This window comes from Hyperolius riggenbachi, chromosome 1 (genome assembly GCF_040937935.1).
Source record: "Hyperolius riggenbachi isolate aHypRig1 chromosome 1, aHypRig1.pri, whole genome shotgun sequence".
Lineage (NCBI taxonomy): Eukaryota > Metazoa > Chordata > Amphibia > Anura > Hyperoliidae > Hyperolius > Hyperolius riggenbachi.
In genome coordinates, this window is record NC_090646.1 from 577,099,320 (window position 1) to 577,117,777 (window position 18,458).

General features: G+C 45.4%; 1 protein-coding gene across 1 annotated transcript; it reads left to right on the plus strand.

Annotated features, from left to right (window-relative positions):
- The first annotated feature begins 1,331 nt into the window (after positions 1-1,331).
- Positions 1,332-11,579, plus strand: RPS23 (ribosomal protein S23). The gene is made up of 4 exons (XM_068247944.1): positions 1,332-1,438; positions 4,629-4,788; positions 6,107-6,227; positions 11,389-11,579. The coding sequence occupies exons 1-4, from the start codon at positions 1,435-1,437 to the stop codon at positions 11,533-11,535; spliced, it is 432 nt and encodes a 143-aa protein (XP_068104045.1). The 5' UTR covers positions 1,332-1,434; the 3' UTR covers positions 11,536-11,579.
- The last annotated feature ends 6,879 nt before the right edge of the window (positions 11,580-18,458 follow it).

Consider the following 18,458-nt stretch of genomic DNA (forward strand, 5'->3'; position numbering starts at 1 on the left):
GTAGCAAAGGCTCATGGGAGCTCAGTCTGTGCAAGAGGAGGGGGAGGTATTACTAGCCAGAGATTTCAGAGGCAGAGGGGAGGAGGGAGGCGGAGGGGGATTAGGTTAGGAGTGCTGAAGATGCAGACAAGATTGCCTGTGTCTGTGTGTAATGTTTACAAACAACATGGCTGCTGTCATTGTATTATATTCTATTGAAGCTGTTTGCAGCTAGATTTGCCTTGTAAATGATCTAAACTTTAGATAAGATATATAGTCAAGTTACTTGTTATAGGTAGTTTTTCATCTCGGATCCGCTTTAAGCAATACCAGTTGCCTGGCTGCCGTGCTGGTCCTCTGTCTCTAATTCTTTCAACCATAGACCCTGAACAAGCATGCAGCAGGTCAGGGGTTTCTGACAATATTGTCAGAACTGACGATATTAGCATATATTAGCTGCATGCTTGTTTCTGGTGTAATTCAGTTCACTACTGCAGCCAAGTAGATCAGTAGGGCTGCCAGGCAACTAGTATTGTTTAAAAGGAAATACATATGGCAGCCTCCAGATCACTCTTAATTCGGGTTCACTTTAAATTACAGTCAGCTCCACCCTAATCTGGTCATGGCCATGCCCGTTTTTTTTGCCAAGTCATCAGCCACCCCAGAAGTTGGTCCAGCACCTGCATAGCACTACCCCCCCCCCCCCCCCCCCCAAAAAAAAAAAAAAATCCTGGAGCCGCCACTGCTATGCTGGTTCCTTCATTAAAAATATTTTAAAATAAGGCATATAACAATTTAAAAAAGGTTAGGTGAGAAGTCATTTATGATAAGTTTTGTGAATAGAGCCCAATGTGGCAGAGGGTATGGGACTATGGAGAAAGAGAAATTTGGCAGAGGGTATGGGAATAAAAAGTGAATGATAGAAGAGACAGCGTATAAAATTATAGGTGAAGAATGATGGGCAGAGGCATGGGGGTTCAGGGAGAGTACAATGAGGTACAGAGGAATGACTCTTGAACTGTGAAGCTGGATATTTGAACAAGAATCATGTCGCACTACACAGGAAACAACACTAACAGGCACTGTGCAGTGCACATATACACATACCAAGGAGGCTGCACAGTGGGCGGAGTTTCTTCAGGCCCTTCAACTGCAAAGCCTGTTGGGAAATGTAGTTCACTGCCAGATTAGGACACCTAATTGCCTACACGAATGTCAAAATAACAAAGACACTGGCGTATAAACGTCTGTATATATATTACGTATTGTAGTTAAACTCTTGGCAAGCCATTTTCTTTACTCACCGCCATCACACAGAATGGAATGGCTATGTTATAAAATGGATTGAAAGATCAGGCTTATACTTAGACACCTAAGTGGGGACCTGGCACAGGACGTGTCTCTCGCTGCCTTCTGGGAGTCTTTCTTTCCGCTCCGTGCCCGAGAACAGGCGAGATGGGTGAGTGGAGCTGAGCGGAGATTAGTGAGCCTGGGGGCGCCAGGAGCGAGCAGGAGGGCGCAGCGGGGCTGGGGGGTGTCTCCTAATACGGCCCGGGCTCCTCAGCTGCATGGCCGGGGGGTGAGGCTGCAACACGAGGCGGCTGTGCGGAGGCATGGCGGCGTGAGCGGGCCTGTGCTGCTCCGCACTCACACTGAATGACTGGCGGCATCCATACGTGTGACGGTGTTCCAACATTTCAGCCTACCCAGCAAAATAGCAGACAACACCGACAACCACGTTTGTGGTGGCCTTCAGTGGAATTGCCTGTAATTGATTAGCTTCCGAATTGGACCTACTGAATATATATATATATATATATATATATATATATATATATATATATATATATATATATATATATATATATATATATATATATATATATATAGTATGCTGTCTGCTTCACGTATTATTGCTGCTCCTCTGTCTATACTGTAGTGTAGCATACAGGCCTTTAGCTCAACACACACCATACAATCTTGGTTGTACAGATTTACCAAATCTATGTAGTATAAGGGCCAACAGATTGAAAATACCTTAAATGATTGATTGGATAAGCTCTTATACTACATGAAAGTGGTAGGATTGAACAACCACGATTGTATGGTGTGTGTTGAGCCTTACACATCTATACTTGTTGGCTGTATTCCCTTTAACTAGTTAATTTAGTGACACTAGAGTGAAAAGAATTGTTATAATGAATTGTGTAGTATGGATGATTAATAGAACATTAGTAGCAAAGAAAATAGTCTTGTTTTTATTTTCAGTTATATAGTTTTTGTTATATAACATTACATCCTCTAATATTTCAGAAGACAGAACTCTCTGTGACTAAAGTTGTGAAGCTCAGATAAGGGAAACAATATCACTCGTATCTCTGCTGCTAATGCTTTATTTCTTAGATATACTACACATACAAATAATTATCATACATATATTTTCACTTCAGAGTCCCTTTAAAAATAAGTTTGGCTAGCATGCTGTGCTGGACAAGGGCTTTGCACAGGACTAATCAGATATGGGAAGGATATGAATTGATGCCTGTCAGCCTTATTATTAATAAAGCACCAATGTATTCTGTGCGGCTGTACAAAGCAAGGAAAAAATTACATAATACAATGGTATATGCTAATATACAAAATAGTATTGGTACAAAATACTGAATTGCGAATTAGAGTGACAAAAGTAACATGATTAAAATGTATAACAATTCCAAGACACCAAAGGGGGAGCGAGCTCTGCCCTTGTAAGATTACGAGCTAAAGGATCTTATGTTATCAGATTAGTCATATGAGGCCCTGTTCACTGTGGTCAGGTGCATTACAGAATAATTTTGCTTGTCAACTCACTGCCCTTATAATTCTATGGGCCTGTTTACGGTACTGTTATAACTGATCACATTCTAACTCCTTGCATGCAGGCTTTGTATTAAAGTCTGTGTCCAGTCTCCATTACAGTTCAGTCATTATAACTCATGTATTATTGAACTACCACTGTGAACCTAGCCTGAAAAGCTTTGGGCAAAGTTCTGGTTCAACCCAGGTAAATTCTGCTTCCTGTAGCTCTCAATTGCCAGTCAGAATTCATGCTCATCTCTATTAGGGCCCAAACGGGCATTTGATGGGCAGTGAAAAGCCTGTCACTCTCACAACTGCTCACTGCTGCGTGGTAACTGCTCACTGCTGCCTGGTAACTGCTCACTGCGTGCACTGTTCAGGTTTCTATGTAAAAGGTTCCTTTATACATGGCTTGTTTATGTCAGTGTGTGTGTGTATGTATATGTATGTACACACACTCACTCACTTTGGTAGGATGTGATCCCGGTTCTTTTCCGTTAGCCGGGCGCATCCACTAGGTGGCAATAAAACTCCAGCAGAGTTACATCTTTCCCTACTATCCATGGTGGCCTGGAGGGGGAATAGTAATTAACGCCACCTGGTGGTTGCACCCGTGTAACGGAATAGTACCATGATCCCTTTGGATGTTGGAGCTATAATGGCCCATACTCACGGGCGGCAAAAGTGGCCTGTCGCCAGCACACGTGAGCGTGTGGGCGACAGCTCCTCGCCAGGTCCCTCCGCGTACACACGCGGAAGAGGGACCAGCGGCGCGACGGAAGCTGTCGCCGGCGTTTCTCCTCCCCCTGCCGGAAGCTCTGCATATCTCAATGGAGGTTGCTGTCGCTAGTTCGCGGACTAGCGACAGTTGCGGCGGCGACTGTCGCCAGGCGATTGAACATTTCAATCGCCTGGCGACATCAGCGACGGGCGACAGTTCGGGGTGCGCGCCCGTGCAACGGCCCATACTCACGGACCACCTGTCGCCGCAACACGCGCGCCGTGTGTTGCGGCGACAATTGTAGCCCGTGAGTATGGGCCATAAGAGTATCACCTCCAGATTAACAATAATTATGGGTATATTGCTTTATTGTGGAACTTGCGGGGGGCGCGGGTGTTTGCGCGACCTAGTGGACAGGGCCGTGCGCAGCAGGCTATGGAGGGGGGGGGGGGGCTGGGGTGCGGCTGCATAGCTAGCATAGTTGCCCCAGTATAGGGAGTTTAGTTGCCCCAGTATGGCTAGTATAGTTACCCCAGTATAGTGCCCCAGTATAGCTAGTATAGTCCCAGTATGGATAGGTAGTGCCCCAGTATAGTGCCCAGTATGGGTAGGTAGTGCCCCAGTATAGCTAGTATAGTGCCCAGTATAGGTAGGTAGTGACCCAGTATGGTGCCCAGTATAGCTAGTATAGTGCCCAATATAGCTTACTAGTATGGGTAGGTGTGCCCCTCCGCGGCCACCGCTCCTGTTACCTTATCATGAGCCGGGCGGCCGCTTGTCCGATTAGATTCCCCCGTAGTAGCCGCTCTCCTCTGGTGGGGGGGGGGGACCACTTGAATATACATTAGTGTATGGAAACCTTTACTTTGCATATAGCTGCTTACTTTACTGTTTAGTCACATTCACATGCGTTCGGTTACCCTGCAGGGTTAGCCACTTTGCTATGATTAGCCGAGTCATGAAAATGCATAGTTTTCAAACAAGTAGTCTCAGCTCGCATGTATAATCTGTAAGTATAGAACCTGTAATACTTTTCAACATCAAATTGTTAAAACTGTAAAAAAATAACCACTGCTTCTTCATTTTTCAGGCAAGTGCCGTGGTCTTCGTACAGCTAGGAAGCTCCGTAACCACCGACGTGAGCAGAAATGGCACGACAAGCAGTATAAGAAGGCCCATTTGGGGACTGCTCTGAAGGCTAACCCTTTTGGAGGCGCTTCCCATGCCAAAGGAATCGTCCTGGAAAAAGTGTAAGTCCTGTTTTGTCAATCTAGAACACACACAGCAAGGCCTCTTCCTGCGTTGTTGGTCATGGTTTCAGCAACCTACTGTTTACAACATGCAAGGACATCAGAAGTGAATAGACAGCACGTCTGACGTTTCCAATCTTGTGTTGCAATTCAGCACGGTAACACAGCGCATGATTGCATGAGCAAACGCAGTGCAATCTTATTTGTGAATGGGTTCTGCGACGCATCGGAGAGCAACTCGGCTGCCTTGCTGTGTTATGGCCACCTGCATTGCAAGCAGCAAACAAGTGGGCAGCATGGTGGCATAGTGGATGGCGCTCTCGCCTTGTAATGCCAGGTCCCTGATTCAAATCCTGGCCAGGGTAAAACATGGGCAGGGTTTGTATGGGTTTCCTCCGGGCACTCCAGTTTCCTCTCACATCCCAAAAACTAAGTTAATTGGCTAAATCGTACTAGTAATTGCACACAATATTGTCTTAAGACATCAGATATATGTAGTGCTTTTCAGTGGTAAGTTATTTAGCCATGCAAAAGTGCTCATCAGCCTAACATTCTATGTGTAATCATCGGGGGGGGGAAGTAATGTTCATACAGGATAGTGCAAACATCCAGGCAGCAACTTCACTGGGAACTTGATAATACAGCACAGCTGTGGTCTGTCCTGGGAAGGCAGGAGCAGCACCCCATAGTTAAATGCACTCCCCAATCATGTATGGAGCAACTCAGAATGGACTGCTGTGGTGCAAAACAGAAATTGGAGTTACAGCCATAATTCCTGAAGGAAACCTAAGTTTAAGATTACAATAAGGTGGTGCTGGTTGGCTACCGGAGTTTTTAAAATGAGCGAAAAACAGCGATTTTAATGACTCACATGAGTGCATTAGTCCAGAAAGAACCCCAGAGGTAACAGTAATAAACGAAAAGAGGTTTCACGATGTTCTATTGAGAGATCCTCAAGAGTTAGCTCAGGGCCCATAAGGGGTCATACACCTGGGAACCCGCTATAGCTGCAAACAGGATTCTAGTGAAATCAGAGATGTCCGTTCCATCTTACAGAATTGTTTTTTGATCTTGTTAGTAATATGTACTGGTGTTTTATGTGGGTTTCCTCCAGGTGCATTATGGTTTTCAGCCACAATCTAGAACCATGCTTTATTCACTTCAATTAGCTGTAGTGTAGACTATTTAAGACTAGTCTAATTGTGCCTCAGTGGTGCCAAGTCTAGTGAAGCGAACTAGATGAATCCATAGTTGTAGTATCTTAGAATGTTCAGCAACCAACCAGACTTTTTTTTTTTTTTTTTTTTTTTATTTGCAGTGGTGTAGAGGCTAAGCAGCCAAACTCTGCTATCAGGAAATGCGTCAGGGTGCAGCTGATCAAGAACGGCAAGAAGATCACAGCTTTCGTACCAAACGATGGTTGTCTGAACTTTATCGAGGTAAGTACTTTCAAGTGAGTCTGTCCCTAAAAAATAAGTTTAAAGCATGTGACAATACCAAGTTGATTGAGTTCTGTACCTGTTTATTGCCTCAGTTTGGTTCCAGGGATGGCAGTTTAGGTTCCTGAGCTATAGAAGATGCTGCATGAGCAAAAGGCTCTATTCTACAGTCAGGAACTATGGCCGCTCTGTAGCTGTACACGTATGTACAGATTATGCATTTTAAACAAGGTCTTGGTAAGATTTGCAAAAGGCCTCACGAGTGGCTGAACTGTGTGCTTGTAGGGCAGTTTAGGTTTCTGGCTGCCCACCACAAGTGCCATTTGGGTGTCATTAATATGCAGGCTCGTGGCAGTGCGTTACACCACGTGTCATCGCTTGACACGTGGTGATGTTGGAAAACTGTGACATCTCACAGCCGCGCGCAGATGTTACTCCATGAGCAGCTGCCTCTTCACCACCGGTATTAGGGCTGGTTCACACGGGCATCTGCTGAGCTTTTGCTTGGCATTGCGTTCAAACGCCAGCGTTTAAAAGCTAGCTTTTGAAGGCTTTTGAAAAGCGTTCAAGGCTAGCAGTTCTGTTCTCTATTGTTTCCTCGCGTTTACCGCCTCTGAAAGCAGCATGTTGCTTTTGAGACTAGACGCAACGCTGGGATCTACTGCCAGGCTTTCATGAAAGCCTGCAAAAGCCAGCTCTAAACGCTCCCATTCACTTGCATGGGATGGCAGTAGATCCCAAAAAACGCTGCGTCTGAACCAAGCCTTAAAGAGTCTGAAGCGAGAATAAATCTCGCTTCAGACCTCATAAATAGCAGGGGCACGTGTGCCCCTGCTAAAACGCCGCTATAGCGCGGCTTAACGGGGGTCCCTTCACCCCCAAATCCCCCTTGATACAACCGGGGAGCGCTTCCTGGTTGGGGCAGGGCTAGGCCGCCGCAGCCCTGCCTCACGCGCGTCTGTCAGCGCGTATCTCCGCCTCTCCCCCGCCCCTCTCAGTCTTCCTTCACTGAGAGGGGCGGGGGAGAGGCGGCGATGCGCCGCTGACAGACGCGACTGGAGGCAGGGCTGCAGCCGTTAGCCCTGCCTCCAGGAAGCAATAAATCACGACCAAATCTGCGACCAAGTGTTGCAGTGGTCGTTTTGGGGGTGAAGGGACCCCCGTTAAGCCGCGCTATAGCGGCGCTGCTATTTATGAGCTCTGAAGCGAGATTTATTCTCGCTTCAGAGTCTCTTTAAGTGCTAGCAAATGCCCAGCCACTGCACGGGAGCAGTTGAATGGTGGTGAATTCACTGCAACGAATAACATTAAAGGATACCACAGACAAAAGGCTCTGGTAAAAGTGAAGCTGTATGGGGGGGGGGGCATAATCAAATACTCACTGCTCATCCTATTCCCCACCATCCCCCGTCATTCTTCTGGCAGTCCTGGGTGACTGAAAACCCGGACATACTGCTCCGCAGGTGTGCAGTATGTCTGTTCTCCCCTGTGGCCCCGATCTGAAAACTGAAGATGTGGGTAGAGCGAGAGCACTCCTGTCATGTGACTTCACTCGGCGTGGCCACACTGGAGCAGAACGGACATACTGCGCATGTGTGGCGCAGTATGTCTGGGTTTGTAGTCACCCAGGAGAACAGCGAAGGGGAACGGGTGGTGCTGTGAGTGTTTGATTATGCCCCCCACCCACTACAGCATTTTCTATTTTTATTTTTTGAGCCTTTCGCAACTCTCACTTTGCTCTGCAGGGTGTAGGTTTCAAATCCAGGCCAGGACATTTTCAGTATCACCACCTTAAACAAGCATGCAGCTAATCCAGTCAGTCTTTAGTCAGAGCACCTTTACTGCATATGATGGGGAAAAGTATTAGAGGCAAGACTATTGGCTGTACTGCTAGGCAGCTGATGGTTAAAGAGACTCTGAAGCGAGAATAAATCTCGCTTCAGAGCTCATAAATAGCAGGGGCACGTGTGCCCCTGCTAAACCGCCGCTATAGTGCGGCTTAACGGGGGTCCCTTCACCCCCAAAACGACCACTGCGACACTTGGTCGCAGATTTGGTCGTGATTTATTGCTTCCTGGAGGCAGGGCTAACGGCTGCAGCCCTGCCTCCAGTCGCGTCTGTCAGCGGCGCATCGCCGCCTCTCCCCCGCCCCTTTCAGTGAAGGAAGACTGAGAGGGGCGGGGGAGAGGCGGAGATACGCGCTGACAGACGCGCGTGGGGCAGGGCTGCGGCGGCTAGCCCTGCCCCAACCAGGAAGCGCTCGCCGGGTGTATCGATGGGGATTTGGGGGTGAAGGGACCCCCGTTAAGATGCGCTATAGCGGCGGTTTAGCAGGGGTACACGTGCCCCTGCTATTTATGAGGTCTGAAGCGAGATTTATTCTCGCTTCAGACTCTCTAAGTCATCCTCTGTATTACACTCCCTTTAAGTTCCCTTTAAGAGATCAGATATGAGTAGTGCTGAGAACCATGGAGACTGTTAAGGCAAGGAAAATGAACAATTCAGGGAGCTGCCATAGCACTGCTACATACTGGGTAAACACTGCTTGTTGGCAAAATTATTTTTGAATAGGCAATTAACCACTTCAGGATTCTGCGTACGCTTAAGTATGCCCCTGAATCCTGAAGTGGATTCCATGGAAACGGCCGCTCATGTCAGTTCACGGAGGGTGTCTCCGTGAACACCCTGCGAGCCGCCAATCGCGGCATCGCAGGGTAAATGTAAACACACGGGGAAGATCTTCCCCAGTGTTTACATGTATACGGCGCTGCTGCACAGCAGCGCCGTAGAGGAGATTGGCGATCCCCGGCCGCCGGCATCTGATAGGCTAAAGCCTATCCCATCAGGCGCAGGACGGAAATCCGTCCTTCGCCGCTCACAGGGGGAGGGAGAGGTAGGGAAGGAGGCCAGGAAGCGCTGCGGAGGGGGGCTTTGAAGAGCCCCCCCCGCGCACGCGCAAGCAGCCGGCGGCGATCAGACCCCCCCAGCAGGACATCCCCCTAGTGGGGAAAAAGGGGGGGAGAAGTCTGATCGCCCTGGCTGCCATCTGATCGGTGCTGTGGGCTGGAGAGCCCACGCAGCACCGATCAGAAAAATACCCCCTGGCACAGAAGTGGCTAAAGGATGAGCACGGAAAAAATATAAAACTGGATCTACTTACTTGGGTCTTCCTCCAGCCCCTGGTAGCTGATATGTCCCTTGCCACAGCTCTGGTGTCCTGGGATTCCCTCTGTTTCAGATGCCGACCTTGCCAGGTCCGTTATCTGAAATGGAGGGGATCCCGGGACACCAGAGCTGCTGTGAGGGAAATATCGGCTGGAAGAAGCCCCAGGTAAGTGGATCCTGTTTTTTTCCTCACACCTGTCCTTTAAGGAGCATCTGAGATTTATTGGAAGGGAAAAATATGTAATGCATTATTGAACTGGCAGTTTGTAGCTGGCGGAATATATTCATTTTGTTTCTTCAAATTAGAGGTGTTCTAACAGAATAAACGGGCTACTTTTGTGGATTTGTGTTTTTGTAGTTAATCCCCTGCCTTTTGCACTTTCTTGTGTATTCAATAGTTGGTGAGAAAGTGATCTGGAACTGATGCATCGAATTTACCTTCTATGTTTGATCTGAGCGACTAAGGATGCATACACACATGCACAATTACTGTTGGCAGCATGGATTGGGACTCAATTCCTTGGGTGGCAGCTTGGGGGCCAAGTGCTGTTCAGATGAGTAACTAGCCTATAGACTAGTTTTGTGTTCTTTTGCTGGGGAGGGGGGGGTGTAGGATTGATGGTGTGGTACGAAAGAAAGCCAAATTGAGTCTATGCACCTCTACTCCCTTATAATGCATTTGTATTTGCAAAACATTTATAGGACAGGTCACGTGCACAAGCCCTTAAAGGACAACTGAACTTAAAGGGATATGGAGGCTGCCGTATTTATTTCCATTTAAGCAATACCAGTTGCCTGGCTATCCTGTTGAACTTGTCTCTAATATTTTTAACCATAGACCCTGAATAAGCATGCAGTATATCTGGTGTTCCTGCCATTGTCAGATCTGACAGGATTAGCTGCATGCTTGTTTCTGGCGTTCAGACACTACTGCAGCTAAATAGATCAGCAGGGCTGCCAGGCAACTCGTATTGTTGAAAAGGAAATAAATATGGCAGCCACCATATACTTCTCACTACAGTTGTCCTTTAAGTTGACTAGTAGGGATCGTTAATGAGATGCAGGTAATTCAGAGTTGCCAAATTGATTAACGAAGAATTGTTTGAGATCTATTCAGCTCAGAATTATTTTAGATATCTTTTCAGCTTGAGAATGGACCAATCCAATGTTCGTTGATTGACCCGATACCAGGCTGAATCAAAGTGCAAAGAAAGGCTCTCCTAGTGGGTGCCAGGCCTAAGAGTCTGCATGTTATTTGGAATTATTTGCATCTCATTGATCTGTCTTAATTCCACTGGCATGTGTAGTTCAGATTACGTTTGTGGCGGTTATGCTAGGTACACACCGTTTCTGCCAGATTTACTGTTAGATTTTCAATCGATCTCCGATCGATTTCCGACTGGTTTCTGTTCATTTCTGTCGGAAATCAGATTGGACATGTTAATAATCAATCTGCCAGAAAATCTCTACACTAGTTTGTGAGCTCCACTAAGGTACAATTGGTGATCTCTGTAAAGGTGGCCACTAATGGTCCAATTTCTAGTGAAAAATCATTCGAACGATCAGAAATTCTGATTGGATTGTTTGTAAATAATCTCAGTTGATGGGCACAATTGATTACAAACCATTATAAAAATAGTCGTCCGATTGGATTTTTGTCAAACCAAAATTTGGATTTTCTTGTTGGTTGTGATAGGAAGCATAGATTGGTTCGTTGATGGTGCAGTGAACGATTTTTCATCCGATCAGAATTTCTGATTGCTTGAACGATTTTTTGCTAGAAATTGGACTGTTAGTGGCCACCTTAAAGCACTGCAAAAGTCAACACTATGGTAAATGTGCAATATAGACAGCAGTTCTGTTCTGCACACTTACAAGCAATTGACGAGACATTGCCTGTGTAAACCAGCCCTTAATGCAATGGCTTTTCATTCTAGGCTAGGAGTACTAATTAACAAAACCACTATCCCAACCTTGTTTGTTTTTTTTTCCTCAGGAAAACGATGAAGTCTTAGTTGCTGGGTTTGGTCGTGCTGGTCATGCCGTTGGTGACATTCCTGGTGTGCGATTCAAGGTCGTCAAAGTAGCCAATGTTTCCCTGTTGGCCTTGTACAAAGGCAAGAAGGAGAGACCAAGATCATAAACATGTTCAGCTGTCTCCGTGTACAATAAACTTCTTTCACAACATCATTGGCTTTCTTCTTTAATAACATGAATTTCATGAAGCGATTGTGGACAAAATATCAGATCTAAAGTGGTAGTTTGAAATATTTACCCAACAGTCCATGCATGTTGGATGAGTGGTATGTCCTGTCCCATGAGGATAGGCTAGGAGGTGCATGTGATGTGAAAAAATGCCAGTGCGTACATCAAACTGATGGCCAAAACAATTTTGATCATTTGTGCTGTGACATTTGTGGTCTCTGCACGCCTTATGGCTCAATCCAAGGAGCATTACTGTGCTAGCTCTCACATCTATGGTTCAACAACCCGGTTTCCAACCCATTCCCTGGCCAATCAGACAACTGATACATACAGCAAGGGGAAGAAATTTGATCCCTTGCTTTTTTGGTTGTTTACCTTTGACCAAGAAATGACCAGTTTTTAATTGTAATTACAGTGGAGAACTGGGTGTGGTCAGGTGAGACCAAAATAAAGCTCTTTAACCTCTTAAGGACCAGGGCTGTTCTGTCAGATCTGCGCTGCGTTGGCTCTCCAGCCCGCAGCGCAGATCGTGTGCAAGGCAGGGTGATCAGACTTCCCCCCCCCCCCCCCATCCTTTTTCCCCACTAGGGGGATGACCTGCTAGGGGGGGGTCTGATCGTCGCCGCTCCGACTGGTCGAGCGGGGGCTCTTCAAAGCCCCTCTCCGCAGCGTTTTCTGTGCTCCGTTCCTCTCCCTCCCTACCTCTTCCTCATTGGGCTGCGCAGGACGGATATCGCCATGTAGGATAGGCTTCAGCCTATCAAATGACTGCGATCCCCGGCCAATCAGGCCTGGGATCGCTGATCTCCTTTACGCAGCAGCGCCGTATTGATGTAAACAGCGGGGATTTCTTCCCCGCGTGCGTGCCGCTATCGGCAGCTCGCACACTATTCACGGAGATACCCTCCGTGAACTGGCATGCCATGCAAAACACAAACGACCAGCCGCCGCCTATCTGCGTTAGCTGGTCGTTAAGTGGTTAAAGAGAACCCGAGGTGGGAGGGCAAATGGTACACAGGCATGTTCTATGCATCATGACATGCCTCTGTGTCCCCCTCACTCCGCTTTTTGCCCCCCACCGTCTGGGCTATATCCCCCTGAAATTAACGCCGATATTTGTCACTTTTTCGGGGGGTAATGAGTGATTTCCTGCTCAAAACGCCCACTAGGGGGCATTCCTGTGGGCTTTCCAGAGCTGCCATTGGGACGCTCTCTGGCCACACCACCTGCTGCTCCCCCACCTCTCTGCATGCTGAGAGAGAATCTCTCTCCTTCCAGTGTCGTGACCCAAGAGGTCACAAAAGTGAAACCAAGCAAGTGCAGGCCATTGGAGTGGTGGGATCAGGGATGGGCTCACGAGTCCGTAAGGACTCTAATTCGTAATTTAAAATGAGCCTTAACCTCCCTGGCGTTCAATTTCCCCAGGATTTCTGTGCAAAAAGTGATTAGTACAGATTAGTGAGGCACCTCTCTATGGTAGCAATGTGATGTGCCTTGGCAAGACCTGGCAGCACTCCTGGTCGACCTTGTACTTGAAAGAAAGATGCCGGCACCATCATATCTTCTTATGCTCTTTTATTGATCCATATACACAGCAGCCGTCATGGCAACGTTGCAGAGAAATCTTCTCCTTTATCAAGCTAAGCCGCAATGTAGTACACTTTATGCTAGTATTCTCACGCTTTTATATACAGGGCATAGAGGGCTATCCACCAATAGCATTGGAGATTTGTATCTAACCAATCCCGCAGGTCTGCTGCTAACCGGACCTGATGGAGAACTCCACCATAGCAAGCCCATTGGGCGCTGGCAGGCAAGCCCGCCTCTCCCACCTTCAAATCTATTGGTCGCCACCACGAGCTGCCGCTGTCCCTCCTCCTGCGCACTCCTCCCACCACGTCCACAGCAAGCGGACCTGATGGGGAACATCACAGGGTGATGTCAGCGGGAGCGGCGTCATCCGCTCGCTCCCGCCCACTTAGAGAAACAGCGAATTATGTGAGCGCCGGCATCCGTCGGCGCCTCCCATCACTTCAGATGTAAACATAACGTCAGAGCGTAGAGCAAACCATACTAAACAGAGAAGGCGATCGCAACTCTATTAAATAAAACTACCAAGGATATAGGCAGGGGAGGGGAGAGGGAAGAAAACCTCGGGACATTTCAGCATGAATCAAAAGTTAAATAGATATCACACAGTGGTAAAACTTATCGCGTATCTAGCATATACGTATAGATATATACGCAGTAATAGATGTAGCAGCCCAGGAGAGGTGTCTAGAGGAACGGCAGCAGATCCAGCTCACTATCCTTGGTAGTTTTGTTTATTTAATAGAGTTGCGATCGCCTTCTCTGTTTAGTATGGTTTGCTGTACGCTCTGCCGTTATGTTTACATCTGAAGTGATGCCGGCGCTCACATCATTCGCTGTTCCTCTGAGTGGGCGGGAGCGAGCGGATGACGCCGCTCCCGCTGACGTCACCCTGCGATGTTCCCCATCAGGTCCGCTTGCTGTGGACGTGGTGGGAGGAGTGCGCAGGAGGGATAGCGGCAGCTCGTGGTGGCGACCAATAGATTTGAAGGTGGGAGAGGCGGGCCTGCCTGCCAGCGCCCAATGGGCTTGCTATGGTGGAGTTCTTCATCAGGTCCGGTTAGCAGCGGACCTGCGGGATTGGCTAGATACCAATCTCCAACGCTATTGGTGGATAGCCCTCTACCTATGCCCTGTATATAAAGCGTGAGAATACTAGCATAAAGTGTACTACATTGCGGCTTAGCTTGATAAAGGAGAAGTTTTCTCTGAAACGTTGCCATGACGGCTGCTGTGTATATGGATCAATAAAAGAGCATAAGAAGATATCTGATGGTGCCGGCATCTTTCTTTCATGTGCTAAAAGTGATAAAATTAATTTTTATAACTTTTTCCCCTGTAACTTGTCAAAATGTGTCAAGCAAGGGTCTAGTATACAGTGCAGGAAAGTATTGGTGTATGCAGGTTTATACTGTTCACAGCATGTTTTGTATGGACTGATAATCTGTCAATACCGTTAGGGAGGTTGCTGCAGCTGGATGAAAATGTTATTTACCCATAATTGCCTACAAAAAGAAAAATTAGGGGATCAAATGCTTACCTGGTTGACTAATACAGTATATTACTGTACATTGCAGCATCCATATGTATTATACAATGCTATTACAGATTGTCATTGTTCAGCACATAGAGGCTGCCCTCTATATGCTAATGAGGCATGGAACAATGACCCTTGGGAAAGACTTGGGATCTGCCAAGGTGGTATACAAGTGAGAAAACCAGAAAGCATTTTCCTTCTGATGAACTCAAACTTGAAAGAGCAGTGTGCCACTCTGTGCATCCATTCATGCCTGGTTGTTGCCACAGGACCTGGAAAACCTGCAATTTTAGTGCATTCAATCAGGGTGTATGTGAATACCTGATGATGCATGGTTTCTATGGATACTACAGCTAAAAACCCATGCTGGAATATTTAGAATTGGAATAGATGAGAATTACAAACTGTTAAATATGTGATCACTGAAGTTGTGAAAGGACCCTGACATTCACCCAATTTCCTTTTTAACCCATTCAGGTTCCGTGGTTTTCACGAGAGAAATGTTCACCTCCCATTCATTAGCCTATAACTTTATCACTACTTATCACAATGAACTGATCTATAATCTTGTTTTTTCCGCCACCAATTAGGCTTTCTTTGGGGGGTACATTTTGCTAAGAGCCACTTTACTGTAAATGCATTTTAACAGGAAGAATAAAAAAAATGGAAAAATTCATTTCTCAGTTTTCAGCCATTATAGTTTTAAAATAATACATGCCTCCATAATTAAAACTCATGTATTGTATTTGCCCATATGTCTTGGTTATTACACCGTTAAAATTGTCCCTATCACAATGTATGGCGACAATATTTTATTTGGAAATAAAGGTGCATTTTTTTCCATTTTGCATCTATCACTATTAAGTTTAAAAAAAAAAAAATAAGAAATATTTCATCTTTACATTGATATTTAAAAAGTTTAGACCCTTAGGTAAATATTTACGTTTTTTTTTGTTGTAATGTTTTTGTTTTTTTTAGTAAACATTTTATTTGGGTAGTGTTGGGAGGGTGGGGGGTAAACAATAGATTTATAATGTAAATGTGTGTTCATTTTAATGTATTTTTATTTTCAGTTTTAGTATTACTTTTTGGCCATGAGTTTGTTTACATGACGTCACTCTAAGCGTAACACACGCTTAGAGTGGCGCATCGGGCAGGGAACGGCCAGAAAAGGCGCAGCTTCCGAGAGAAGCTGTCGCTTTTTCAGCGGGGGGGAGGAATTAGTGATCGGGCACCATAGCCCAATGCATTTATTCCCTGGCTACCGAATCCGTGGCCGGGAGGGCGCATGCACTCGCGCGATCTGCCATGGGGGCGCGCGGTAGCGCACATGGTTCCTGGACGTAGTTTCTACGTCCAGGAACCAAAATAGGTTAAAACTGTTCTAAAGCCCGATCTACATGGTAAAATTTCCCATCAGATCGACCAGTGATCTGATAAGAAATCACATCGTGTGTAGACCTCCAGATGGTTTCTGATCGATTTTGCATTAAAGGGGAACTGAAGTAAGAGGTATACGGAGGCTGCCATATTTATTTTCTTTTAATCAATACCATGTGCCTGGCAGCCCTGCTGGTCTATTTCTCTGCAGTAGTATCTGAATAACACCAGAAACGAGCATGAAGCTAGTCTTGTCAGATCTGACTTTAAAGTCTGAAACACCTGATCTGCTGAATGCTTGTTCAGGGGCTATGGCTAATAGTATTAGAGGCAGAGGATCAGCAGGGCTGCCAGGCAACTGATATTGCTTAAAAGAAAATAAACATGGCAGCCTCCATATACCTCTCTTCAGTTCAACCTTTAAGTACCCAAAATCAATCAGAATCGGACCGGTCGGAAATGTATCTAATAGATCTGTCAATCTGATGGAAAATTGTGATGTGGCTTAATGCTGATTAAATCCAGCTTATTGAAAATGAATGCAATGCTATTGGAAATGATCCAGAATTGTGAGGTTTATAGAACACTAGATCTGATCAATGCAATGCAATCCTAGTTTGTATGCAGCTTTCAACTGGGACAATCAAACTCTGCCGACTAGCACAATTTTGAGCTGCTTGTAATTCGCAGTTACATTTCCATGCAAGACAGAATTGCAACTTTGAACATCTCTAGAACTATAGTCTTTTCATTTTACTGTAAGAAGTTTTGAATCAGGACGATACCATTTATTGGCTATAACCGATTCTACCTCACTTGCAGCTGTTTCAGGCCCTTTTCTTTTTTTTTTTTCTTTTTTTTTATTACTCTTTTTACTTTTTTTTTTTTTTTTTTAACTCAGCACACAGACCCAAATTCATGAGTAATCAGTTACCTGGGGCATTAGCAGTTTCTTTTCTTGCCATACCCCTGAACTGAAATGTGTGATCATCATAGTTTATTCATCATAGTTTTTTCATCATAGTTTGGTAAGAGCTAAATATGCATATCTGTGACTTTCTTCACCATTAAACCCCTATTCCACACCATTAAACGACTGTTGCTGAGACAGTTATCCACTTATCCCTCTCGTACCACAGACGTATACATTTACACCATCAACATCCTACACGTACTCCTCTCATATCTCCAGCCCCTTTTCACACATAACTGAATTCATGTATGACTTTGCATTTGCTGCTACTACTGTAAGTAGTAGATGGCATCACATTTGACTTAAGTCATTGACTTAGTTTAATGTGAACTTTCTGCAGGAAAAAAAATCTGCCAGCATATTCCCCCCCCTCCTGCAATGGATATGCAACTTGTGTATCAATTGATGCACAGCATAATCATGTAATCTCATCTGATTTCATGTTTGGTACTATATCCGGTAAATTAACCACTTACTGACAAGCTGACTCATTAAAACATCTTATTAGAGCCTGTTAATGGCTCCAGGACTGTTAAATGCGTTGCTCGTGCCGCTGCTGTGCATGTGTGCGCACCTACCCCGCCACAGTAAATAGTTGCCTTAGGTACTTAGCTTTTATTTTGAGTGTATATTACTATTACTGGTACTTTACTACATAGGGCCTTGTAATTATGAATCGGGCAAAAAAAAGACAAATTACACCTACTGTATATTTCCCAATAATATATTGCCGCCATACATTGTCATAGGGACATCATTTAAACGGTCCAATAATTGGGACAAATACAATATGTGGGTTTTATTTTAAAACTATAATGGCCAAAACCTGAGGTTTTTTTTTCCCATTTTCTTTTATTTTTCCCGTTAAAATGCATTTAGAATAAAAATTCTTAGCAAAATGTACTACCCACCGAAAGCCTAATTGGTGGCAAAAACAAAGTATAGATTATTTTTTTGCGATAAATAGTAATAGTTATTGGTGAATAAAAGGGTGGAGTACTGACAGGTGAAAATTTGCTTTTGTCCGTTAGGGTAAAAACCGCTATGGGGTGAAGTGGTTAACTTCATTGGTAAACATAAAAAATCCTATTCTAAGGTGCAGAAGATTCTTAATTGAAAAATTGCAAAAGAATACTAAAAATTGCAGCCAAAATCTCAGGAATCGGTGTAAAAGCTGCATCAAAGAACTGGTCATTGCAATGTATGGAATTGTAAGATGCGATTGGTTTGTGGGAGTGGTGATACAGGTGTACGGTGCATACTCGAGAACAACCAAACCCTTCACTTACCTTGTACACCATGCACATCCTCTATTGCCTGTATGTAGTTGACAATTCTGGTTTATTGCTTCAGGATTTTAAGTATTCATCTGTAACAAACC

Coding starts and splice junctions, on each gene's coding strand:
- RPS23 (XM_068247944.1), top strand. Junction 4,789..6,106: donor GGAATCGTCCTGGAAAAAGT/GTAAGTCCTGTT, acceptor TTTTATTTGCAG/TGGTGTAGAGGCTAAGCAGC. Junction 6,228..11,388: donor GTTGTCTGAACTTTATCGAG/GTAAGTACTTTC, acceptor TTTTTTCCTCAG/GAAAACGATGAAGTCTTAGT.